This window comes from Danio rerio, chromosome 24 (assembly GCF_052040795.2).
Source record: "Danio rerio strain M-AB ecotype USA chromosome 24, GRCz13ab, whole genome shotgun sequence".
NCBI lineage: Eukaryota > Metazoa > Chordata > Actinopteri > Cypriniformes > Danionidae > Danio > Danio rerio.
Window position 1 is genome coordinate 32,789,181 of NC_141044.1, and position 22,598 is coordinate 32,811,778.

General features: G+C 36.9%; 1 protein-coding gene across 25 annotated transcripts in view; it reads left to right on the forward strand.

Moving 5' to 3' along the window:
* The window catches only part of ntng1a (netrin g1a), a 249,022-nt gene that overhangs the window by 191,383 nt on the left and 35,041 nt on the right, over positions 1-22,598 (forward strand). For all 25 annotated transcript variants that reach the window (XM_087309785.1, XM_087309807.1, XM_087309787.1 and 22 more), the window contains one exon: positions 20,177-20,349. In XM_087309785.1, coding sequence (XP_087165911.1) covers positions 20,177-20,349 — 173 coding nt within the window. The remainder of the gene's footprint in view (positions 1-20,176; positions 20,350-22,598) is intronic.

Consider the following 22,598-nt stretch of genomic DNA (forward strand, 5'->3'; position numbering starts at 1 on the left):
ATCTGTTCATTACAAAAAAGATACAGAAATTTGATCCTAATGCTGCAGTGTTTTTGTTTGCAATTGTAAGTATTAAATGACGTATTTATAATCAGTATTACTCTTTTGATTGAGCATGTCACAGTTAATTCTGGTGAGTGGAGGTATAGCCAAGGGGTATGACACTGACAAGAGAGTTCAGATCCACATGCAGGTTTATTAAGGATGTCAGGCAAGCAATGGTCAACACGGGTGTAAACAGATGTATGAAGGCAATCCAGAAACATAGTTAAAATAACAGGCAAGAGGTCGGAAGGCAGGCAGCAGACAAGGACAAACAGACAAACTAGGCCAGGGTCAAAACATGGAAAAACAAGACAAGGAAAATGCATTGTAATGTCACTTACAGTAAACAAGACTCAGAGACTGTAGTGAGTGTGTGTGCTGCTTAAGTAGTGTGTGTAATCAGTCCTTGACAATCCTCCGGTGGTGCATGTGTAATCCGTCAAGATGAGGCACATGTGAGTGTGAACGGAGTACATGTATGGCGTTGTAGTCCAAAAATAGCAGATTTGTAGTCCGTAAGCAATTGTGCGTGTATTCCAGCGATCTAAGGAGTTCAGATCGCTGGTGATCATGACAGGAGGTAAATACATGGGATAAAATTTCCACACGATGTATCGCGTTCAACGATAGAAAAATAATGTGTGTAAATCAAAATATTCACATCACTTGTAAAATTATAACGCTCAAAAGCAGATAACACAGACACCTTTCAATGATCGCAGAGGATCATTATCTGTATTATCTGAAACTCCTGTAAACAAACACATCGCTCTGTCACACTGAGCAGCTACAAGTTGCATTGGAGTGATGTCAACTCCCCCTTCGTCTAATTTGCTAAAGGAGCAATTGTCATTCTCGACTGGTGGACCAGTGAGGACGCTGATTTAATTGAAACTTGCATTGCATGTTTTGGAAACGCAAGTGCAGAATGTGAAGGGGAAAAGATCTTAAGCACACAAAACATTGTAATATGAGTGGAAAAACTGATTTTGTCTAAATGCGCTTTCATTTTTTGATTTACGCTCATTATCTTTTGGTACTTGACCTTGTTGTTTCCTATTCTGTGTTTAGTTCTCTCTTTTGCATGTTATTATTTTACACGTGATGTCAATATTTTGATTTATGCGCATTATTTTTCTATCCGCGACCGCAATACTTCAGGAGGTAATTTGATCCCATATAAATACCTCAGTAGGGTTTGGAAAAGAGCTTATGTAATTAAATCATATTAAAATTAACCTATGCAAATTTGTAGTTTCCTTTGAGTATTTTGGTTTGTGTGTACTTGATAAAGTCTGTCACTGCTGTGGCTCTATTGGTTTCCCCTTCACTTGTTTCACAGAAGGTGACGTTTTGGTTGATGCACAAATAAACACACACACACACACACACACGCACGCACACACACACACACACACACACACACGCACACACACACACACACACAAACACACCACTGATTTTAAATATGTATTTGAAAGTCCATCAAAAAGTCAAAAATAAGCCAAGCTCATGAGACTGCGCCTGCTCCTCGTTGAATTAAAAAAAAAAAAACGAACTAAATAAATAAAAATCTACCCAGAATTGCATGAATGCATTCCAGATCTGTCAGACCTGAGCATCCAGCATGCCTAGTAAACATGCTGATAATTATTTTACCTGTTTGACATTAAGTAAGAAGAACGGCTGAACCTCTCCGACTTATCAATAATGTAGCAGTCATCTAGAGACTGAGAAAAGCATTCGCTTCTCCGTGAAGAGAATGTTGAGTCTTTTGGGAGTCTGCTGACTGACTGAGAACAGTGTTAATGATAACATGCTGAACGTTTGGATGCCTCTAGACACCTTTACTGATTACCAGCGACTGCCTGATCCAGCACATTCAGACAGAGGAGAAACAGACCGTAGCCTGGAGGCTGTTAGCAAAACAGTCTGCCTGTATTATAAACTCCTTGACCCTGCTTAAGTTATATACTCAGTTTAGACTGCAAACAAACATTTATTTTGAAGGAGCCAAGCAGGATTTTTTTCACACTTTTGAATAGGGATGCACTGATACCATTTTTTCGGAACCGATCTGATCTCGATACAAAATTGTAAGTATCGACCGAGACAGATCCAATCCCGATACTGTGCCTTTTTTTTTTTTTTTTAAAGCATATTACAGTTTCTATAGCTCTGGTGATAAACTCAAATAATGTATCTTCTTTCGTGAAAATACCCATAGGCCTACCCGTAGGCCTACCCATAGGCCTACTGTATGACAGACGACACAATCTAACTAAAAATGTGATCCTTGCTGTAAACTAGGCTACACTATTTGAGCATTCGTTATGACATTGATCTGTTGTGGTCCAGCTTATGATTCCTGTTTTAATATTAAGAGTTTTCTTTGAAATCTGTAATAAGCTACCACTATTGACTGTAACTGTTGGTAAAATAATTAGCCTTTTAGCAAAGCCTGATATTTTCATGCAGGTTTGACGCAGACTAAACTAAACTGTCTGAGCCCAGTTTTAAACATTTCCTTTTATGTAAAGGACAATCCATATTGCGCCAGTCAGTTTTACTTTTATTAATTCAATCAACTACCCTGACCACAATGAGCCAGGCTTTATAAACTATTTGCAGCACTCGGAAGAATAAACTCAGTTGGAAGGATGAGAGAACAGAAACTCATTGAGAGAATAAATTTACGGAGCGGCGCAGCCAGTGTGTAAAGGACGCTCTTGATGCATCACTGAGACACAGCCCGCGGCCCTTCAGTATCTGGACACTTCCAAAACAGCAGCACAAAGGGAAGATATGAGTTTGTTAAGGATCTGTCCATTGCATTATTAAGCCTTTTCAATGTATTATTGAGTCTTCCTTAATGTACAGTTTCAGGTAGGCCTATTTTTGTTTGAAGAGCAGGTATTAACCCTCTCTACCCCAATTTATTGCAAATGGGATCTGCTGATCAAACAGACACAGCGCAACATGATTTAGAAACAGCAATAAACTCATTGTAGCTGGTCAAAGGTAACCCATTTAATACAAAACTAAATGCATTTCTCCACTGGAATAGGAACAAATAGTCTTGTGTTGTCAGTAACGCGGCACACAGTGTAGTTGTGAATGAACGGAAAATGATTGACAGGCGCAGCAGCGGGAAGCTCTGAAGTGAACATGAATTTAACCACTTGAATATTCATATGTACTTCACATTAAACTATAGAATGGCTTTAGAACATTTGGATTATAGTAGGCCTACATGACAAGACCTAGTGTCTAGTGCCTTATAATAGTCTACCTTCAAGGCTTTTGTTGGCTTATAAATTACACAGATCGGATTTGAATTGGCACCAGCTGGTCGATACCCAATCCAGCAAAAATAAGCGGTATCGAACTGATATCCGATCCAAGTATTGGGATCGGTACATCCCTATTTTTTAAATATTGTGTCAAAATCGTGTCCAATCATGTCTGATCAAAAAAGAATATCTGATCTTTCGAGAAACAAGGTGTCTTACAGATGGATGCAGTGTAGTAGGAGAGGATGCAGTTAAGTCTCTTATAAATTACACAGATCGGATTTGGATATGTACTAGCTGGCTGATACTCGATTCAGAAAAAAATATGCTGTATCGAATCGATATCTGATCCAAGGATCGGGATTAGAGCATTCCTCCTTTTGAAATACTCTCAAAATCGTATCCAATCCTAATCAAATCAAATCAAATCACTTTTATCGTCACATTATAAGCAGCACTGATGATGTGACAATAAAAGGGATTTCGATTTGGATTGGATACGATTTTAATATCCATCCATAAATGTCTGATCTGTCGAGAAACAAGGTGTTTTACAGATGGATGCAGTGTAGTGAGAGCGCTGCTATTAATTTCTCATGCAATTAACAAAATATATATTTCAGAATCAAGAGGGTGACGTTTTTTACAGTTGCTTTAAAAATAAAAACCTGGTGCTAATGTTTGATTTAAAAAGAGTTTCAAAAAGGAAGTGTTGACAACGTCAAATATTAAAGTTAATCAAAAAAGCAGAACACGTGAAAGCAGCTGTATATTTTAACATTAACCAGCAATTTGCAGATCAGAGGGCCGGCATGTTTACAAGCACAAATGTGCACATATCGACTTTGAAATGAGTAATTTCCTGAACACATTGATGTGACCGGTGATTTATGTGTGTTTTGCAGGAAGTGCCTCGGGAATTGGCGTGAATGTTTCTTGAGTGTCAGCGTGTGTGTGCTTGAATCACTGTTTAGAAGATGAACATTTCTCTCATACTGTCACAAAGACTCCTTCCTCCCAAGCAGAGCTCATTTGCATTCAACTCACTGGTACCGTCTCTGTCTGCGTCTCTCTCTTTATCTCTCTCTGACCTGATCACTCACAGATGGCACAGCCCTTATTCTGTTCCTCCTCCTTTGCAGAGCATTCAGCAGAGGAACGTGTGCGCAATCACAACACAAATGGATTAATTACGTGTTTCAGGGTGGAAAACCTCAGTCAATTCATATTGTATACAAACTCGAGGCTTGCAGTCAGACATCCCCTGCCAAATATATGCACACATACATGCACGCACGCATACACAGCTTAGCACTATAAGTAGGGCTGATTCTGAGGTGATGGGAGGATTTTTACAGTGCAAAGCCACAGTGTTACCCCTGAAAAGCTGATCCCATTTAGAGGTTCTAGCAAAATCCCTATCCCATTCAAAGCCATTGACTGGAATAAAGCTATTAGCCTCCCTCGAGATTAGCACTGCAACGCTAGAATTATTATGTTAATGTGTCAAAATCAGGGTTAACTTTATGTCATTCTTTCTGTGGAAGAAAGTTTGGGCTGTCATTAGTCACTATCTGGCTTCGTCCAAAGTCCAACCTGAATGTTAAGTCGCTTGATTACATCCATTGAACCGCATTCGTGAACGGAATACATTTTTGTCTTAATTAACAGTGTTTTGATGTTAGTTTTCAGCTTCATGGAAATGTTAATTTTAATGCCAAAATATTTGACAATAATTTTGTCTTCTTGTCTCCATGATGGACAGAGACCAGTGGGCAGATTTGGCAAGGATGCCGAGGTTAAACCCTTACTCATTTTTGTAGGACATCCTGGGATTTTTTGATAACCACAGCATCAGGACCTCAGTTTAACATCTCATGCGGAAGACATTGCTCACTGAGCAGTATAGAGTCCTTATCAATATACTGGGGCGTTAGAACCCACAAAGACCACAGGTTGAGCACCCCTGCTGGTCTCACTAACACCACTTCCGGTGTCAGTCTAGCTTTCCCATGTGGTCTCCCATCCAAGTACTGGCCTGGCAAGCGCCCCTGCTTATCTTCAGTGGGCAACCCGTGTGAGTGTTGCAGAGAACTAGCTGCTGGCAACAACATAGGCATTTTACACAACATAGGCTCATTCTGAAAATGTACCCCTATATACATTTCAGGAGATCTTGAATTATGTTACCAGAGACACTCATTCATTTTCTTGTCGGCTTAGTCCCTTGATTAATCTAGGGTCGCCACAACCGAATGAACCACCAACTTATTCAGCATATGTTTTTACACAGCGGATGCCCTTCGAGCTGCAACCCATCTTTGGTAAACATCCACACACACACTCATTCTTACACATACACTACAGATAATTTAGCTTACTCGATTCACCTATAGCACATATTTTTGGACTTATGGGGGAAATCGGAGCACCCGGAGGAAACCCATGCCAACACAGGGAGAATATGCAAACTCCACACAGAAATGCCACCTGACCCAGCCAACGCTTGAAACAGCGACCTTCTTGCTGTGAGGCAATTGTGCTACCCATTGCGCTAATGTGCTCCAGAGGAACGTTCCATCTTTAAAACGAACATTAAGGGGCGGCATGACGTCGTTCCTTTTCTTGAGCTTTCTTAAGCTGACTGCTTACCTCCGTGTGGCCGGCTTTTCTGCTGTTACCAGTTTGTCCAGTGGGTCATCATGTTTGTTGGTGGACTTGAGATGCAATTTTTAAATGTGAAGACAGGGTTCTGGTAAAGAATGGTACCAGAAAGCAGGCAAGACTAAAACAATAAAAAAATATAAACTATCCATGTAAATAACGGTGAGAATGTGGTAAAATTGTAAATTGTGGTAAAAATCAGGCCACTATAAGGGCTTTTCTTTTTCTTGGTTGCTTTTGAAAAAGCTTTCAGTTGGGTATAAGGAAGTGGGTGGGCAGGTTCATCTGTGCTTTTTTAAAACACTATTGGTTGGGTCAAGGGAAGGAGAAGGGTGAGTCAGTTGATCTGTTGTTCAGTCAGTCATCAATCAGTCAGCTAACAGCGGCCTCTGGTGGATTAACGTGAGAAGAGCAGGCACGAATTGCAAATTTGAGATCTCAAAAAGCTTACACAGCGGCCTCTGGTGCACTTGTGAAAACAAAAACTGCAACAAAAAAAAAAACATAGCACCTGAGACGTATTTTGCTCTTTCCAGAAATGTATATAGCAGTACATAATTAGAATGAGCCTGGGTTGCTTTTACAATGTACTTGAGCAAAACTTAAGAAGGAAACACTGAAGATCCCACAGCTTCTTTTGCATATGGTACATTCCACGTTTATTCTGATGATTATTAAGGGACAGTTCAGATGGTGATACATTTGTGTTTATAGATACCACCTTTACAGTTTAAAAACATATTAAGAAAACCAAATGAATACTTCTGGCCTTTGAAGTGTTTTGGATGTAAAAGGGATCTGTTTAAGAAATTGGCTTGTTACTTTAATGACAGTCTGGAGCGTGCACTTCCAAACTCTGTCTAATGCTGTCTAACATTTGAGCGTTATAATATATTTGTCTGAAAATGGTCACAATTCATGTAATTTAACAAACATTTGACAAACATTTCATGAAAGAGACCAATTGTGGTAGGCATGACCTATTTAATTAGAAAGAGGGAGGGAGGGGGGGGGGGGTTACATCTCTCATAATACATCTGTTGACAGATATCTATGAGTAATCCTCATTGACCTCACCTTCACTCAACACATCTCTGCTTCTAAAAACACCATCTGACACACCCACCCATACTCACACACACAATATTCAGCCATGTTACCCAGCTTTAGATGCTTCTCTAAATCATTATGCACAGGGAAGATTTTACATGCTTCTCAAGGTGCTTTAGGGAAAAATTTATGAGGTGCTTACTTCTAATATTTCTCTCTTCGCTCTGAGCTGGTGTCTGTTGTATGGGACGGATGAAGACGCAAAGCGCTGTAGGATTCTGATCGCGGACTGCCCTCTGACCCCGGGCACATCTGTGCGTTTCAGGCGGCCTCTGATGATGGATTAAGAGTCTTTAATCAGAGCGTCTGGGGAGAACTTGGCAATCTGAGCCAGGCCAATTCACCAGCCCCATGCAGCCATGCATCATTACAACACAGATATCATCCGACCTCCCCTCGCCAGCCTCCCTCCTACCCCACACATTAAGATTTAAATACATCCCTCATCTGCCACACTACACATTCAGCAATCGAAGAGGGTCACGGACCCTTGTTTTTTCCAGAATGATAATGTTCAAACACAAGCTGTTTGCTGCAGTGGTGTGAACGAGACAACAGATTGGCTCAGTAAAGCCAGATCTGTGAGTTTTGTTTAAAACGAATCCCCACAGCGAGAGCGAGAGAGCAAGAGAGAGAGAGAGAGAGAAAGAGCTATGTTGTCTGTATGGTCATGGCAGACGTGTGGTGAGCTTGGCTGTCAGGCTTATGAGGGCTTTTCTGGTGCTTGCGCTGTGAGATGTTTTGAAAACCGGAGTGAGGCTCTGCAGATGAATAGCAATTTCTATCTCTTGCTCTTTTCACTTTTCAGTGTTTTCATTGCCTTTTTTCATACAAATGATTTAGTAAGAAAGAAAGAAAGAAAGAAAGAAAGAGCACTTTAGACCATGTGCCGGACAGTATGCTTGGTTGGTAATGTCTTTAAATAAATAATTATTTAGGCCTATTTAATTATTCATTTATTTATGTACTATAATTAAGGCATAAAATGAAAAAGTCAAATATAATCAAAAAAAAAAAAAATAAAATAAAATAAAGGAAAATTCTAATTAAAAAGCTTATTTATTGACTGTCTTTGTCCAATCACTTTAAAACAACAAACACTGTACATCTCTCTATATTTTGGCTAAAACTGATTTGTTTGTTTGTTTATTTATTTATTTATTTATTTATTTATTTATTTATTTATTTATTTATTTATTTATTTATTTATTTGTTTGTTTATATAAATTTGTGTGTGTGTGTATATATATATATATATATATATATATATATATATATATATATATATATATATATATATATTTGTATGTATGTTTATACTTTCTTTTTAGTTGTCTTTTATTTCTTTAGTTTTATTTTAGTTTTATTGTCATAGCACTTAACAAGTTCACAATGATAATAAAGCTTATAAACACGTTTTAATAATTAATGAAGGAATTATAATGCCTTGTTCCATTATTGCATCTTCATACACAAGTAACAGGGTGTTTACAGGGTGTTTATCCCATCCCTTTGTGCCCTCTGATGGTATAGTCGCAAACTGCTGTTACACCTAAAAACATGTTTTTAATCGCATACAGTATATACATACATACATAGATGACTGAATGTGGAAGTTCAAAGAAAAAAAGAGACCATGTGCCGGACCGTTTATCTGTGTTTCCCTGTAATGTCTTTAAATAAATAATTATTTAGGCCTATTTATTATTTATTTATTATTAATGTAAATTAATTAAGACATAACATGAGAAAGTAAAATATAATCAACAAAAAAACATTTTTAAATGAAAACTGTAAATGAAAACGTAAATGAAAAAGCTTATTTATTGACTGTCTTTGTCCTATCACTTTAAAGTACATTTCTCTATACTTAGGCTACAACACTGTTTTTTTTTTTTTTTTACTAAGTATGATTTCTACATTCATTTTAGTTGTCTTTTATTTCTTTAGTTGTACTTTCCAAAATGAATTGTCATAGCACTTCACTAGTTTGCAATAATAATAAGGCTTGTTAACAAGTTTTTAATGATTAATGAAAGAATTATAATGCCTTGTTTCATTATTGCATCTTCATTTACGAGTAGCTGGGTATTTACAGCTCTCTTTGTCTGTATAGCCGCAAACTGCTGTTACAGTTATCCCTTTGTGCTGTGGTGGTGTCACATATGCAGGAATGGTCCTTTTGAAGTGTCAACCACTATAGATAGATAGACCGACCGACAGACAGACAGATATTTTGACAAGATTTGCAACATTTACAGACATTGCATTTTAGCTCCACTACCTTATTTTTACAAATGAATGTGCTTGAAAGAAATGTAGCACTTTAATGTCAAGGCAAAGGTACACTCAAGGAGAAATGAAGGAATATTCTTGGCTCATTTTAGCAGAATCTGCTTGACATTTATTTCACAACCATCTTCGGATTGTGACTTTATCATCAGCAATACATTACAAATGTTTTTATAAACCTATGCCAAACTGCTTATTTATCTACCATTTTTATTACATGTATTTATTTTATTTGCCTTTTTATGTCAAATCTCATGTATGTTTTATGTATTCAAAATAAGTACTTTAACCTGACTGTTCCTTTAAATATTTACAAAGAAAGTTTATTTTATAAGGTATTTATTATTATTATTATTATTATTATTATTATTATTATTATTATTATTATTATTATTATTATTATTATTGTTATTATTATTGTTATTATTATTATTATTATTATTATTATTATTATTATTATTATTATTATTATTATGTATGCACATGTTTATCTTTCATATTTAACATGTACCTATATCTTAGTTCTCCATGTTTTGCATGACATCATACACAACTTGACAGAATATTATAGATTTCTGATAACTGCAATTGCACTTTTTTAAGTAGGAATTTTAAAATTCAGAACTTTCTGAGGTGAAAGTCATAAGATATGAAACCCCAGAATAGATTTTTTCCTCCACAGCTTCCCAAGCTTTTCTTTATCTTGTGATTAGTTCACTGACCTCTGAATAATATGACTGTCTTGGGGCTTACATTAACAATCTGCGATAGCTTGTGGCTGCTGCACAAAACAAAAGTAGGACGACTGAATGTCGTCTTTAAATTGTTAAATGAATTGTGGATACAGTGTTGTAATTTTAGTGAAATGTTTGGCTTCAGGGTCATACAGATTTATTCCAGTTTAACTATTCACTGCATCCTGCTAACATTGTGAAGCCATTTGATAATTGTGAGCCTCGAGCTTCAGGCAGCATCAACAGTTAGCTTTTTTTCTGAGTGCAGAATATTCATTAAATATTCACCAAGGCCACTTGAATTGTCATGTTTGTCGCACATTAGTGGTTGAGTGAGAGGGTTAATGTGGTGCAGGTTGACACCAACAGCTTTTAGTTGTATTATAACATCTGGCTGAACCCAGAGGAGTCTTATGGTTTCTCAGATGGTCAGCTTCGTTTCCCCAAAGCATTAAGCTGTCCCTGAATCTAACTTCTCTCGCTGTCAAGTCCACGGAGTTTAGCAAAAAAAAGCAATAGTTGCACAGATCTGTCTGGAAGAGATTGCACCCACTTCTCACATCCTGTGCTGCGCTCTGGAGCAGTTGTCTGTGTTTGTCAGGAGGCAATTAGAGTCAGCACACAAGATGCCCTGTTTCATTTATCTCAGATTCAGAGTGAGGTACGGTACTCAGGCCTCACCTTGTCAGCCGACGACACGCTACTGCTCACAGCCAATCACAAAGAGTCAGAACCAGCTGAAGTAATCACTTTACAGTTGTTGGAGAAGTAAACACTCTACAGAGAAGCGAAAATTTGTCTCTACCTTGATGGGGGTAAGGCAGATGCAGTGGGATTAGTAATACATGCTGTGGAGACACATTTAAGAAAATAACACAGCAAGTAAAAGAAAGTAGAGAAAAGGGTAGAACATGGGCCAGAATACCCTTAAAAGGACAGTTACCAAAATGTTTATTTTGTACTCACATTTAAGCCTTTGTATCAGCCAATTCAAATGTTATCTCTTGATTGAATGGATGTTTCAGCTGATAGATAGGGCCAGTAGGGGCAGTAGAGGCTGTTATCATCCATCTGCATAATTAGTCAGCTATAGATCAAATACTGCTTGTATTTTGCAAACATCTACCCCTAGCCCAACCCTAAACCCAACTACCACAGTAATGTAAAAACAGATTAGGATCTGGAGTCTTCTTTATCAGTAAAGCTCAGGGGTGTCCAAACTTGGTCCTGGAGGGCCAGTGTCCAGGAGAGTTCAGCTCCAACCCTAATCAAACATAACTGATCCAGTTAATCAAGCACTTACTAGATGTACTAGAAACCTCCTGGCAGGTGTGTTAAAGCAAGATGTAGCTAAACTCAGCAGGACACCGGCCCTCCAGGACCGAGTTTGGACATGCCTGGTATAGCTGATTAACCACGAAAATTATTAATATTATTTATTAATTTCCCCTTTAATTGTACTTTTTAACATCTACCCCTACCCCAACCCTAAATCCAACCATCTCTTTAAAGTAAAAACAGATCTGGAGCTGGAGTCTTCTCTATTAGTCTAGCTGATTAACCATGTGGATGGATGATAACAGCCTTCTGATCCTACTAGTAGGCGCAGAAGTCCCCTACTGGCCTATATCTATCAGCTGAAAACTACTGATAACACCCATTCAATCGTGTGATAACATTAGTAGGGGGTGCTTTATATTGTTTTTATATTACATCGATTGTGAAGCATATCATTGACAGTGCAGTTCAATCAACTCACCTCAGCAATTCACTTCTAATTTAGTTCTAAATTAGCGGGACTTCTAACTTAGTGGGAGATGACGAATAAGATCAGTACTGAAAGACAGTAATCTAAAAATTTTCCGTCCTATTAAATGGATACAACATGTTTTTGCTTGTTTGATTTTGAATTCTTGGGAAAAATCTTAAACCAACTATCCATCTATTATGAAAGCCTGCTGGATTGCATCAGCTCTAAAGAAGAGAACCAGACAGCTTTTACCAGCCAAACACTTCATCAGAATTCAGCCAACATCTTGCCAGCAAAACATGTCGAGATGCCCCCTGAACAAAATCACTGACGAATGGATAAGAGATAAAAGTGTAACACTATGCTGGTCAGGATGTGTTAGTTTGAACGTTTTCAAAGTAGCTGGAGGTTTGAAAGCAGCACTGCACAGCTCTGCAGTTTTCCCATCTGCTTCAGAAGCACAGCCATTGTTCCTCAAAAAGCCCAAGATACCACACCTGAATGGCTGCAGACCTTCAATTCTGCATTTACATAATATTTAGGGACTCAGGCACATTTCAGAACCTTAACACTTTGCCTTTAGTGCTATGCATGCTAGAAATGTCCAATTGCAGTATACAAAAGAAGTGTCTAAATTTAATTATATATACTGTTATATTTAATTTTTTAAGAGTACATTAAAAACACTAGTAGCTTATTATCATCTGGTATTAACATGTTTTCAGTGATTTATGCAACTTGATTACAACTTTTTTATTTACGATATTTATAGCTAATTTGTATAAATTTGACGATCTCATTTGTACAATTTAGTACAATTTCCTTAACCTGCAATGACGGTTGGGTTTAGGGGCAGGGTTGTGTGCCATGCTTCCTTTTTAAATTCATAGAAATTTGTAAGAATTAGGCATGAGAGGATGACCGTTTTTAAGGTATACCGCAGTTTGGGAAAAAAAGTCAAGGTTTTAAAACCATCAACATTATCGTTTCTAAAGCCCTGCTCACACTGTAATATTTCAGCCGTTTTGTCCTTTAAGACAAATTCGGGAAATCCTAAAAGATTCCTGAAGTAGTAGGCTAAAATCAGTGATTTATGATTGTTGTTTTGACATGTTCCTAGACAGCTGCTTAGTGCCCGTTGTAATCAGATTTGTCCTCCGATGTAGATCTGGCAGTGTCAGAAGATTTCAGAGACTTTCCTGCCGTTTGACAACAGCTGTAATGAGTGTCAATCTAAGAACCAATAGGAGCTCCAAATTTGATGGCACAATCCATGTGACAATTTAAATAACCACAGGGAAAGGTCAAAACTGTTTTTTTTTTCTTCCTGGTTTTATTATTTAGACACGCCGTGTGCAAAATGTTTGCTGTGGGAAATTATTTCAGAACACAGGATGGTGAAAATGTCACGGGTGGATGACGTCAAACTCTGGGGGTGTTTTCTTTCATGTTTGGCGCGTCTTCATTGTCGTTCAATCTGACTTTTTGACAGCTGAGAACTTATAGTGTGACGTGGGAGCCATGTTTATGCAGCCTGACATGTTACAATCGTTCAAGATTGTAAAAAATCGCACTGTGAGCCGGCCTTAAGGTATTTGTACAGTATCTCCAACAGAAAAGATATTCAAAGTTGCCGTTTTAAATTGTAAAGAAATCTGTGTTTTAAATAAATGAAGACAGTGATTCATTTTCATTATTCAGCCTGACCTGTTTACTGCTCCAAAGTATTTTAAATGTTTCTCAAAATATATTGTGTTCAAAGGGGAAAAAGTGTAGTTTTTTTACCCAGGCATTTAAAAATAACATATTTTAGAGCAGTAATACCCTGAATACCCTGAAACCGTGATATTTTTATTCAAGGTTATCATACCATCAGAATCTTAAACTGTAGCATGTCTAGTACGAATTAGCCACTAAAGAGACAAAACGTAATGTACTTGTATTTCCTCATGAAATCAAGTTGGATTTAGGAGTGAATATTTAGGATTGGGTCATAACCCATGTGTTTTAGTACTTTTTACCAAAGTGTAAATTCCACTCTTAGGATACTTTCTCACAAAATGTCCTTTAAAAATGGCATGTTAGTTATATAGGAGGAGAGTTGGTGGTATTTTGTGTCTTTTCAAAGGCATTCAATCACTTGAAAGAATTAGATTGAAGTCACATCAGATTGAGTCCAACTTAAATGTATTTGTCTGTTTACACCTATATTTAGAATTTTCAAAATCACATCTTATTTTTGCATTTACAGTTGTCAACAAATTAATTCTCATGTTAAAATAAAAATGTTTGCATTTTAAATGAGTCCAAGTCTGAGGGCGACACAATGGCGCAGTGGGTAGCACTGTCACCTCACAGCAAGAAGGTCGCTGGTTTGAGACTTGACTGGGCCAGTTGGCATTTTTGTGTGGAGTTTCCAGGTGCTCAGGTTTCCCCCACAGTCCAAAGACATGGGGTGTAGGTGAATTGGGTAAGCTAAATTGTCCGTAGTGTATGAGTTTGAATGAGTGTCTGGGTTTTTCCCAGTGATGGGTTGTGGATGGATGGGCATCCGCTGAGTAAAACATGTGCTGCATAAGTTGGCAGTTCATTCTGCTGTGGTGACCCCTGATAAATAAAGGGACTATGCCGAAAAGAAAATGAATGAATAAAATGAGTCTAAGTCTTCTGAAGTCATGCAGCAATCCAGTTACTCAGCAAAGCTTTTTTGAATTTGTTGCTTTATTTAGGCATTATTCGCCACATATTTTTTTTAACGATTTACATAGTGTTTTTTACATGCTGACATGAGCAAACAATTATTTCAGTGAGAGTTTTGACCTTGTTCTCTATTTTACAATAACACCTGCACATTTAATGAAACATAATTGCTTCACTTACTTAGCTCGCTCACAGGCCTTTCTGTCTTCGCTTAGCCTGTTTTGGTTGGATCAGCATGCTTAACCGTGCATGTATAAGCTTCATTTGGAGATAATTGCTAATAATTATCCACTGATAAGTCAGTGCGGTGCAAGGCAGCTCGAGAACCGGGGCTTGTTTTTGCTGTCTTTTACCAAACTGGCATGAAGGCAGATAAGATATGAATTGATAAAGATGGACTGGATTTTTTTCAAATTCTTTCAAGAGGTCAGTTGAAAGGGGGACTATTTCAAAACCGAGACTACAATGTCGTTTCTTCTTTCATTGTCAGTAAGGTTTCTATTATTTTGGAGGTCACAGACTCTTTCCTTCGGGCTAATATTTCAATAGAAGATAAATAAATACATCACTATTAACAGCATGTTCTGCCTCCTGCCTTTCAAGGAGGATATTCAGGATATTTCAGAAAGAGATTTTTTTCTCCTGACTGAACTCAAACGTTATTAGTCGTCTTTATTGCATGTCAGTTTTCTGTAGTTTAATTACATTACCTAATTAAAATCAGAAATGTAAAATCACTATTTTTTTTACTATACGTACCCCCTGTTAGTACTAGGTTGGACCCTTTTGCCTACAGAATAGTTGTGACATTAATTAAACAGTTCTAGGAACATACCTTGGGGTTTTTAGTCCAAATGGTTTATTTAAAGCCCAAACCATATCTCAAAGGTGCTTATTGGATTACAATCTGGTAAGTGTGAAGGCCATTGAGTGAACCTATGTTAAAAAAACAGTTTCAAATAATAGTGTGTTGTGCTTTTTGAAGCAGCATCACATAATGGGAACACTGTGGTCATAATGGCATGGATAGGGTCAGCAACACTACTCGTGTGACTGTGGCATTTAAATTATCCATGCATCGTATGTATGTTGCTCTTATGTTGTTTATGTCAAGTTTTTATTCTACCATCTGAATGTTGCTGGGCTCTAAAAATCAAAAATCAGGGCTCTATAGAACAGCAACCTTTTCCCAACATTCAATTGTCCAATTTTTTGTGCTAGTGTGATTTATAGCCTTTGTTTCCTATTCTTGGTCTATCTAAATTAAAGTTCAGAGATTTTCTTCTGCAGACCTTGGTTGTAATGAGTGATTATTTGAGTTACTTTTGCCATTCTTTCAGCTTAAACGACTCAATATTGACAAAACAAACACCTCTGAACATTTTATTTTCATCTGGCCATTCTCTATAAACCCTAGATTCATTTGTGCACAAAAAAAAAAAAATACAGCAGATCAGCAGTTTCTGAAATGCTCTGATCAGCCAATTTCTTTACTTTCAGAGTCCCTAAAATTAAATTTCATCCCCATTCTGAAACTTGGCAACATATCTTAAATTTCCAAGTTTAAATATACACATGCAAGACTGAAATTGAAGATCTTTGGCGGAGGGGAAGATTTCCAGTAAATAACAAAGCTATTATATGACTTTAAAAGACATCACAATGCACACGTTATTTGGCTTACATTGTAGTGCTGCTTTGGATAAACTGTAAAGCAATGTACAATTGAAATCATAATTATTACTTTTGAATCTTTTTCCAAATTATGTTTAACAGAGCAAGGCATTTTTTACAGTATGTTCTAATATTTTCATTTTTTTTAGCTTTATTACTTTATTTCAGCTAAAATAAAAGCAGTTTGCAATTGTTCAGTTCTTTTGTGTCCTCTGCCTGTAAACTTGTATACAAACAATTGTGATCGGTTCATAAGATAAGCCAGATTAGATTAGAGTACGGATCATCATTAGATGTGATTATCGGCAGATACCGATCTCTGGCCAATCGATCGGAGCATCCCTAATATAGATATGCCTAGTTAGGTCTTTAAATTACACTTTAAGCAGAATAATAGTATTTTGAAAAAAAAAAAAAAAAAAGTTCAATATTTTGTACTGTCATCATGGCAAAGATAAAGAAAATCAGTTATTAGAAATCAGTTATTAAAACTAGTATGTTTAGAAATGTGTTGAAAAAACATTAAACAGAAATTGGGGAATTGACTTCAACTGAACGCAACAACATTGAGATTTTAACAGGTTATTATTATTATTGTTGTTGTTGTTGTTGTTGTTCTTGGCTTAAACTTTTCCATTGACAAAATTTCCGCCTGCTTTAAAAGCCCACACAACCAAAATGAACATGCAGCAGAATCCTTTATCGGCACGAGGCAGTGCTTGTGAATATGGCATAACCCTGGCTAAATTAAGACAGACAGTTTCTATGGTGGAGCCCTGGAGAGCAGCTTTGGCATTAAAGTCTAATTAAATACTTTTTTTTTTTACTGCGCTTCTCCTTGAGGCAGCTATTGCACCTCGTCTCCCCTGGTGACCAGACTGGAACGTGAATGTTTCCTTTCTGTTAGCGACACTTCCATGCCGACAGCTAAGAGACCCGGTGGGCCCTTGCTGTGTCCCCTTCATTACATCAGCAGCGCAGCTCTGCCTCGTATCAACACCGTGATTAAAATGTTACCGGCGATAAGAGGATATGAAGGTCAAGCTACAAGAAGTGCGTGTGGAATCTGAGACCTCCACCTGAACCGAACACGAAGCCCTCATCAGAATGCCATGCATGCCTCTGACTCCTTGCAGCTCGATGGCTTTGTTTCATCCACCAGCCTTAACTAACAAGCCATTTATTCCCATACATAGCTCTTAGTGAATAATATAAGTGCCTATTTGCCCACTGGAAATGTTGCATGTCACTGTAAAGCTGCTAGTTTTACGTTTTTTACTCTTGTGTAGCTTTAATATGTCTCCGAAGTCTATTACTTGCTGTTTATATGCAGTTTAATGACCCACCATAATATCAGCGACTAATTTGCATCATATGTCATTATTTGGTGGGAGATTTTTATGTGTGCAAGCGTGCCGACGTGTCACATACGCAACAGATTCACACATGGCTGACAGGTGCCAGTTTTAAAGAGGATGCCCTCGTAGCATGCAATTTGACATGCCCTTCTGTTATATTAAATAAAAAAGTAAATAAATAAATAAAGATAATGAGATGTAAATCAGGGTGTCTGGAGAATAATGCCCTCTCATTTATTCCGCCCGAGTGTACCTGCAGGGACCGAGCAGTCATTTGTCACTTTTAAACGTGATTCGGTGCATCACATTTATCAGCCCCTGCACGCACATCTCTTCGGACACAGCGGTTTTAATGGTTTTAATAATGCTCCCCTGTACCCACTCAGGGCACACCTGTGTGTGAGAAAGAGAGAGACGGCAGACATCAAGAGCCTGGTTATGCCCATAATCCACAAGGAGCCTCAGTCTAGAAAAAAAAAAGTTAGATCAAAGGGTAGTAGCTGATCAGCTTTGGATTTTTTTTTTTTATACTGTTGCATTAATCTCTTGGAATGATGTGATACTTTCCAACTTCTGTCTTTGAACATTATCTGTTGCATGCAATTTATTACCAGAGGGAATATTTGACTGATATATATATATATATATATATATATATATATATATATATATATATATATATATATATATATATATATATATATATATATATATATATATATATATAGTTGAAATCAAAATTATTAAACCCCCTGAATTATTGTTTATATTATGATTTTTTTCCCCAATTTCTGTTTAAGGGAGAGAAAATTTTTTAAACACATTTCTAAACATAAAATTTTTAATAACTCATCTCTAATAACTGATTTGTTTTATCTTTGCCATGATGACAGTATATAATATTTTACTTGATATTTTTCAAGACACTTTTATGCAGCTTAAAGTGACATTTAAAGGCTTAACTAGGTTAATTAGGTGAACTAGGCAGGTTAGGGTAATTAGGCAAGTTATTGTATAACGACGGTTTGTTCTGTAGACAATCGAAAAAATATATAGCTTAACGGGGTTTATAATTTTGACCTTAAAATTGTTTTAAAAAAATTAAAAACTGCTTTTATTCTAACCGAAGTAAAACAAATAAGACTTTTTTTCAGAAGAAAAAAAACATTATCACTGTGAAAATTTGCTCTGTTAAACATAATTCGGGAAATAATTAAAAAAGAAAAAAATAATCAAAGGGGGGCTAATAATTCTGACTTCAATTAGCCCCTGTTTGATTTTTGTCTTCTTCATGAACGAGATTTGTGACCCCTGTTGTAGACTAAAGTAATTGACAGCTGTTTTGTTCTCTTCTTGGTAAGGGTTATAGGGTTTGTGAATTGATTTATTTGAAACCTAATAAAAAAGAAACATTCAAACTTTATTATTATTATTATTATTATTATTATTATTATTATTATTATTGTTGTTGTTATTATTGTATTATTAAATGTAATCATTTTTGGATAGGTAAAGTGAAAATCTTTTTTTTTTTAACTGGGATATTCAAAAATAAATCCTTAGCACCATGTATAAGTCTAAAATTTCATTAATAATGGTCTTAAAATGTATTTAAAAGACTTAAATTTTTAAAAGTTTATTCAATATGTTTTTTTTTTTTGTATATAAAATGTATACATCATTTTTTCCATTCTATTCTAATTGTGTGTAAAAAAATATACAAATTTGAATAGCCTATTTCAGTGATTGTTGATTCTTTTTAAATTAGAAGTATGATTTGCAGATTGATTGATGTACATACAGTATAAAAAAAAAGTTAAGCTACTCTGTTCTAGCTCCATAACAGTTTCACATAACTGCATCACATTCCTTTACGTCAGTCCTACATGTGAGGCACAGAAATATTCAACTTTTGCCTTTCTGCATACAAAATCCATTTATGTGCTTGGAGAGGAAACTAGGGAGAGCAAACCCTGAAATGGTGTGTAAATGTGTGTGTGTGGAACATATGCTTGCGTGAGTTTTGTCCTCAGTGGCCAACACCATTTAAAACACAATGGCCACTTTGGATTAAAGTCATCCTGTAGAATGTGTTGGTATTTTGTACAACATATCATAAAATATATGCAAGTAATCACAGCATATGCTAAACACAATGCGTACATGATTTTTTATTTTCTTAGTTATTTTTTGAGATTATTTAACAGTTCTGCTTGCATTCAAAGTGTGACCTGTGTGTAATTATTTCTTCTCCAGCGGGATAATTATAAATAACCTCTTTCAAGAGGGAAAATGCGGCAAAATAATGATGTGGATTTTGCAAAATCCTTGACACCGCGTGCAAGGTTTTGAAGCTACTTCCTGGAAGCTTCAGAATGGCGCCACATGCAGATTCACGTTTACTTGAAATGCAAATGATTTACAAGGTCACTCTGGTCTCTAAGTGCTGGTTCCAATTTTTTTCTCCCTCTCGGGTGTAATTGAACTCCACTATTGAAAATCCGCAAGGGCATATGTTTTATTTTCCTTTTTTTTCTATCTCTCTCACCGTGACAGGTGCAAGTGCAACCTTCATGCCAACAGCTGCATCTATGACAAAGAGAAACTGACTTGCGAGTGTGAGCACAACACCACGGGGCCCGATTGTGGCCGCTGTAAGAGGAATTTTCAGGCCAGAGCTTGGAGCGCTGGATCCTATCTCCCAATTCCCAAGGGCACAGCAAATATCTGTGAGTACACACACACACACACACACACTTTCGCATTCCACTTACTGGGAGGAACAACATAGGCTCTGTGTTTGTGGATAACAAGACTCAGATGTCCTTTTACTATGACCATAAACCATCTCTCTTACTGCTGTCCTACCTTTCACAATGCGCTCATGTTGTCTCCCCAGAAGCCATTACCCTACTTCCAATTTAAAACCAAGCCCTCGCAGGAAATCTAATGGTGAACGTCAAGCAACAGTCACTTATCAACTTCAAATCTTTTTTAGAATGCTGTTGAACTGCAAAATAAATGCGTGGATTTTGCATTGATGCAGTGGTTGAGTCTGATAAATGTGGTGATACTGTGGTACTATTATCCAAAGTGATTTGATTTGCAGCTGGATTCAAAGCTTCAGATCTTTAGGTAAAATACTTCTCTAATTGAACACTACTGTTTTATTACAATTGCAAATTAGTTTATGAGGGCAGAGACACAAAACAGTTACAGTGGTCTTTCGATTATCATGGGCAGGGGCGATTATTTGGGGGGGTTGGGGGGTTAGGACCAGTCTAACGGCCCACATAGTTTGGGGCCCCCAGAGATATTATTAGGGGCCCAAATAGCCAAGCCCCCAACCACCTCCCAACCACTATTCACTCCCAACCCCCACAGTCTTCAGTTTGATCAGAGCCATACCTATCAACATTGGGATGTAAAAATAAGGGATACTCCCCAAATGACTGAATATGTTCATCTGGAGCTGTTTAATTGTAAATACATAGTTGAAACGATCAGTACTATGTTTTTATTATTAGTAGTATTATTATTATTTACAAAGGATAGAATAAATAGTATACATTAGAAAAAGGTGCAATTAAATGAATTCGTTTTTAGCCTATTAAAATTAATAACTGTTATAAAGAAATTGGATCAAGTTATCGAATCTCATGAACCTTTTCTTCACTGTATAATTTAAACATTCTGATTAAAAATCAGGGAATGAATCTCTCATTTAGATTTTTCAATTGGTTACATTAAATAACAGAGGTGTCTCTTTAAAAATGCACAGATCTATAATAAAAGCATTATTTTCCTAACAGTTTATACTCATTTAAGGCTAAATTTGTTGTGTTTAAAAGAAAATGCACCAAGATCGATATGATTACATTATTATGTGTATGTCTTATTATGTGTATTATCTGTATGGCTGTTCAAACACACACCCAAAACCTAGTGTATTCACTTTTGCTCCGCTTTTAATCGCGTGTACAGAATCCGTTTGAGAAACAATGTCTATTTATCAATATGGAGCGTGTCTGATTATCAGTCACGCACTGCTTATATGAACTGTTTTGAGGACTGCAAAGGCGCCTATAATAAATAGGAAGGGAATCCCGCTGTTTTTATATTTATTTCAAAGTGTTTTCATGCCTGAATAAAATGAAAGCACAGAAGAAATTCACATTTAAGAGCAAAAGGTTGCCCTGGTGGTTCGGCATTATGGATTACATATAGGGAGGATTGGCTCTTATATTTATTGCCACCCTTTGGTTGAAAATCCATGACAAATATGAGAAAATACCTTTACAGGATGATAGTGGGATAAAATTATAAAATACGGGAGAATCTTGGGAAAAATGGGAGATATTGTTAGAGGGCCCGAAAGGCAGAAGACAGAAGTTGACAGAAGGCCTGTGTAGTTACAATCTGAAAATAACCCGTAATAAGCGAATACGTGAAGTTGTCAGCTTTATTTTTTTTACAATTATTATGGATGTAACCTCTCACTGCACACTTTATACAGTTTTCTCAGACAGGAATTAACATTTTCACACTTTTCTCTGTTGTTTAAACGCTCTCAATGTTCAAAATTTTGCATAAAATTAGGTCCAGTATTATAGAATGAAACCAAAGATCAAAAGCTACTGTCAGGTGCAAACAGTCATCGCTCAGCAAAAAGTTTAGAAAGCTTTTTAGCTCTTGTGCGGATAATGTTGGCATCTGGTGAAATGTTCTTTTTCCTGCAATCACTGATCCACAAAGCGAAAGCAGACTCCGGTAACTGGATGCATGCACACATAAAAAATAGAAGTAGCACATACCGGACGTGCACATTTTCATGTTATTTAAAATTATGGCCTGATTCCACTGAGTGGTATGGTATGGTAAGGTTCGGTTTGGCACCCTTTTATGGCTGTTTTCACTGCCAAAGGGTACTTGAAAGCGAACTGTGCCGTACCACTTTTTGGTCACCATTTGCAAAGGG